Source organism: Empidonax traillii, unplaced genomic scaffold (genome assembly GCF_003031625.1).
Source record: "Empidonax traillii isolate 1590-97213 ecotype Southwest subspecies unplaced genomic scaffold, ASM303162v1 scaffold5289:size8665, whole genome shotgun sequence".
In the NCBI taxonomy this organism is placed as follows: Eukaryota; Metazoa; Chordata; class Aves; order Passeriformes; family Tyrannidae; genus Empidonax; species Empidonax traillii.
This window is the reverse complement of record NW_020960482.1, coordinates 3,685-8,665: the sequence shown is the minus strand read 5'-3', so window position 1 is coordinate 8,665 and position 4,981 is coordinate 3,685. Positions and strand designations below refer to the sequence as shown.

The 4,981-nt window shown below is 53.9% G+C and overlaps 1 protein-coding gene across 1 annotated transcript; it reads left to right on the top strand.

The window, feature by feature from the left end:
• The first annotated feature begins 661 nt into the window (after positions 1–661).
• Positions 662–4,332, top strand: CENPO (centromere protein O). Its single transcript, XM_027910881.1, has 6 exons — positions 662–707; positions 921–1,090; positions 1,750–1,861; positions 2,432–2,691; positions 3,194–3,385; positions 4,009–4,332. The coding sequence occupies exons 1-6, from the start codon at positions 662–664 to the stop codon at positions 4,330–4,332; spliced, it is 1,104 nt and encodes a 367-aa protein (XP_027766682.1).
• The last annotated feature ends 649 nt before the right edge of the window (positions 4,333–4,981 follow it).

Genomic DNA, 4,981 nt, shown 5'->3' with positions numbered 1-4,981 from the left:
GGGGGTTTTGAGGGGGAATTTGGGAGGTTTGGGGGAGTCTGGAAGGAATTGGGGGGTCTCGGGGAATTGGGGGGGTGTGGAGGGGGAATTTGGGGGAGTCTGGGGGGAATCTGGGGGTTTTGGGGAGGAATTTGGAGGGTTCTGAGGGGAATTTGGGGGGAATTCGGGGCGTTTGGGGGAGTCCGGGGGGAATTTTGGAGGAGAGTTTGGGGGGGAATTTGGGGGGTTTTGAGGGTCCCCCAGACACCCAAATACCCTCCCAATTCCCAAATTCCCCTCCCAATTCCCAAATTTCCCTCCCAATCCCAAATTGCCTTCCCAATTCCCAAATTCCCCTCAATTCCCAAATTTCCCTCCCAGTTCCCAAATTTCTCCCCAATTCCCAAATTTCCCTCCCAATTCCCAAATTTTCCTCTCAATTCCCAAATTCCCCTCCCAGTTCCCAAATTTAACCCCCAATTCCCAAATTTCCCCCTCAATTCCCAAATTTCCCTCCCAATTCCCAAATTCCCCTCTCAATTCCCAAATTCCCCTCAGAATTCCCAAATTTCCCCCCCAATTCCCTCTCTTTTCCAGCCTCTGGCTCCCTGGGATCTCTCCGGGAGGATTTGGAGCAGCAGGAAAAGGAGAGGGAATTTTTCCATCAGGATTTTCCGAAGGGATGGAGCTCGGGAAGGAGGAAGGAGGAAAACGGGAATCCCCTCAGGGTGAGTCTGGGGGGGGTGGGATTTAAACATTCCAGAGGCTCCCTGGGGCTGGAATTCCCCTCTGGAATTGCCTGGAATGTGTCCTGGTTTTTCCCTGGGGATGGAATTCCATGAAAACCTCTCATTCCCTGTCCTCTTCCCACTTGGAAAATGAATTCCAGGCTCTCCCTGGAGCCAGAATTCCCATCCTGGAATTCCCTCTTCCCCCGCCAGGGGTGCTGGCCCAGCTGGAATCCCTGGAACGCCGGGAAGGGCTGGAATTACGGGCTCGGGAATGTCGGGATCGTCGGAAATTTCGGGAATTCTGGCTGCGATGCCGGGCTCGGGAATTGCGGCTCCGGAGGGATCGGCTGCGGGAAAAGCTGGAGAGGCTGGAAAAGCAGGTCTGGAAAAATGGGAATTCTGGGAATTCTGGGAGCGGCTTTTCCCAGGAAATCTCAGCTGTTTTATCCCCTGGGAATATCCAAAGTTTGGGATAATCTGGGATGTTCCTTTCCTGGGATTTCTGGGAATTCTGGGAATTCTGGGAGTGACTTTTCCTGGGAAATCTCAGGGCTTGGGATATCCAAGGCTTGGGATAGTTTGGGATGTTCCTTTTCCGGGATTTCTGGGAATTCTGGGAATTCTGGAGCAGCTTTTCCTGGGAAATCTCAGGGCTGTTCCATCCCTTGGGAGTATCCAAGGTTTGGGATAATCTGGGATGTTCCTTTTCTGGGAATTCCAGGATTTCTGGGAATCCTGGAATTTCTGGGAGCGGCTTTTCCCAGGAAATCCCAGCTGTTTTATCCCCTGGGAATACCCAAGGTTTGGGATAATCTGGGATGTTCCTTTCCTGGGATTTCTGGGAATTCTGGGAGCGGCTTTTCCTGGGAAATCTCAGGGCTGTTTTCCCTCCTTTCTGGGATTTCTGGGAATTCTGGGATTTTCCTGGGAAATCTCAGAGCTGTTCCATCCCCTGGGAATATCCAAGGTTTGGGATAATCTGGGATCTTCCTTTTCCGGGATTTTTGGATTCTCCTGCTCCTTTTCCCGGATTTTCCAGGCGTCAGGAAAAGCGGGAACGGCTCCGGATCCGACCCCTCCCGACCCTCGGGATATCCTGGAATGGCGGATCCGGAGTCTCCGGGCGCTGCTCCGGCTTTTCCACCTCACAGGTGACAATTCCAGGAGGGATTTTTGGGAAAAGGAGAGGGTTTTTTTTTTCCAGGGAAAAGGGAAGGTTTGGGAAGCTGAGAGGGCTGGGAAAAGTGGGAATTGCGTCGTTTATCCAGGGAATCTGGGGGAATTCTTGGGAACTAGGGGGGAAATTTGGGAATTGGGAGGGAAAATTTTGGGAATTGGGAGGGGAATTTGGGAATTTGGGAAGTTAATTCTGGAATTGAGAGGTTCATTTGGGAAGTTGATTTGGGAATTGGGAGGGGAATTTGGGAGTTGGAAGATTAATTTGGAATTTGGGAAATTAATTTGGAATTTGGGAGGGAAATTTGGGAATTGGGAGAGAAATTTTGGAATTGTGAGGGGAATTTGGGAATTGGGGGGGAAATTTGGGATTTGGGAGGTGAAATTTGGGATTTGGGAGGTGAAATTTGGGATTTGGGAGGTTAATTTGGGAAATTTGGAGGTTTCCTTGGGAATTGGGAGGTTCATTCTGGAATTCCACATTCCCAGGGATCCCTGGGAATCTCTCCCATCCCTCATTCCCTGCCATTCCCTGCCATTCCCAGGGATCAGCGGGAAGCTCTCCAAGCAGGGAATTGTCCTCACCCTCAGCACTTCCTACGAGAATTCCCAGCTGGATTCTTTCCACCTGGAACTCCGAGCCCATCCCCAGCTCCGGATCCATCGCCATTCCATCCCCGCCTTCATCCCCCTGGAGAGGCTTTCCCGGGAATTCCTGCCCGGGAATCTCCGGCTCTTCCTGGATTTGCTCTCCCGGCACCTCAATGGATTCGTGGGGAGGAAATTCCAGGCCGAGCAATTCCAGGTGCTTGGGAATGGCTGGGGGGATTCCAGATCATCCTGGAGAGTTGGGAGGGGCTGGAATTCCGTAGGGAATGGGGAGAGGGGAAGATGGGAGAGCTGGGAATGGCCAGGCTGGAGAAGGGAAGGATCCAGGAAAAACCTCGGGAAGGAATTCCCAGGCTGGGCTGGAATTCCCAGGGAAGCTGTGGCTGCCCCTGGATGATCCCTGGGAATACCCCAGGCCGGGCTGGATCCACCTGGAATAGCAGGACATGAATCCTGGGAACGGCTGAGGTTGGAAAAAAAATCCCTCTGGAATCCTCAATCCAACCATTCCCAGCCCTGCCAGGAATTCCCAAGGGCCACATCCCCAGGGATGGATTGGGAATTCCCTGCAGGGACTGATTGGGAATCTCCCCCTTTCCCTGGGAAGTTCATTCCGGTGCCCGACAGCCCTTTCCAGGCGGGAATCGTTCCCGATATTCCCGCTCTCCCATCCCAATCTCCATCCCTGCTCCCTCCAGGAACGCTTCTCCGACTGGATCCAAGGAATTCCCCACCGGAATTCCTTGTGCAACCTCCTGAAATTCCGCTACAGCCTGACCAGGAAGAGCCGGAATTTCCCATTCCAGGCCCGGCTCCTGTACCGGGATCCCTGCAGGAGCCTCCCGACGGATGTATCCGTGTCCTGCTCCCGTGAGTTGGGATTTCCTGCCGTTCCTTTGGGATTGGGAGGGCTGGGAAATGGATCTGGGGGGGGGTTTTCCAGTCTGGAATTCCCTGCTGGGAAGGGAGAGATGTCCCCAATTCCCAGGGAATGAGGGATGGGAGGGGAGGGAATATCGGGAACAATTCCCACCTGGAAAGGATTGTCCATCCCTGGAATTGCTGGAATCCCATCCCTGGAGGGATTTGAGATCCCGGAATCCTGGGAGTGGTTGGGATCCTCACTCCAAGACAGGGAGGGGCTGGAATGTTTTCCAGGGAAAGGGATGGAATCAGGGAAGGGGCCTGGAGCAGCGGGAATAATTCCCAGGGAACGAGGGCCAGGAGGGAGAGGGAATATCGGGAACAATTCCCACCTGGAAAGGGCTGGAATGAACTTCCCAGGGCAGGGCTGGATTCCCAATCAATCCCTGCAGGGATTCCCAATCCATCCCTGGGGATGTGACCCTTGGGGATTCCTGGCAGTGCTGGCAATGGTTGGACTCCGGAATTCCGGAGGGATTTTCCCACCCTGAGCCATCCCTGAGGATTCTGTCCCATCCTGGCACTGTCCCAGCATTCCAGAACCCGCCGTCAGGAATTTTCCCGGATTCCTGGATCCCCCAATTCCCAGGGAATGAGGGCCAGGAGGGAGAGGGAACAACCTGGAGATTCCGGTGGGATCTTGGGAACGATTCCCACCTGGAAAGGGGCTGGCAGGGCTGGATCCCCCATCCCTGCAGGTTTTTCGGGACACTCTGGGTGTGGGATCATCCCCTTGGATCCGGGATCGGGGCCGGATGATCCCGGAGCTTCTTTCCCGACGCCGATCCGGCGGAATTCCCCTTTTCCAGCGGATTCTCCGGACGCTCCGGCGGCGCAGTTGGAGCAGCACTCGGAGCTGTTCCGGAAGGTTCCGCTCCACAGGGCGTTCCAGAGCCTCGCCGGAACTCCCTGAGCCCCCTCCGGAATCCGAGCGGGAATTCCGACGCCTTCCCGACCGACCACCCCTCCCCCACCCCTTCCCGCTCCGGCTTTTCCATGGATCATCTCGGGATCTTGGAATCTCTCCCTTGTTCCAGCCGTGGAATTCCTGCTTCTGGATAAAAAAAAATCTGGGATTTGGAGTTGGGAAGTGGTGTCGGAATTCTGGGATTTGGAGTGGGAAATGGTGTCGGAATTCCGGGATTTCCAGTGGGAAACGGTGTCAGAATTCTGGGATTTGGAGTGGGAAATCATTCTGGGAATTCCGGTGGGAAACGGTGTTGGAATTCCGGGATTTCCGGTGGGAAACAGTGTCGGAATTCCAGGATTTCCCATGGGAAACAGAATGATTTCTGGGAATTCCGGTGGGAAACGGTGCCGGAATTGTGGGATTTGGAGTGGGAAATGGTGTTGGAATTCCAGGATTTCCAGTGGGAAATGGTTCCAGGATTTCCTGTAGGAAATGGAGTCGGAATTCTGGGATTTGGAGTGGGAAATCATTCTGGGAATTCCGGTGGGAAACGGTGTCGGAATTCCGGGATTTCCGGTGGGAAATGGTGTTGAAACTCCAGGATTTCCAGTGGATCATTCCCAAAAAAAAAAAGAAGGGAGCACATGGAGTT

What these genes read in the sequence shown, in the direction of transcription:
- CENPO (XM_027910881.1), top strand. Translation starts at nt 662, where the DNA reads ATGGAGCTCGGGAAGGAGGAAGGAGGAAAACGGGAATCCCCTCAGG. An exon ending in CCGGCTTTTCCACCTCACAG is followed by an intron (nt 1,862 to 2,431) that starts GTGACAATTCCA and finishes TGCCATTCCCAG; the next exon opens with GGATCAGCGGGAAGCTCTCC. An exon ending in GTGAGTTGGGATTTCCTGCC is followed by an intron (nt 3,386 to 4,008) that starts GTTCCTTTGGGA and finishes CCCAATTCCCAG; the next exon opens with GGAATGAGGGCCAGGAGGGA.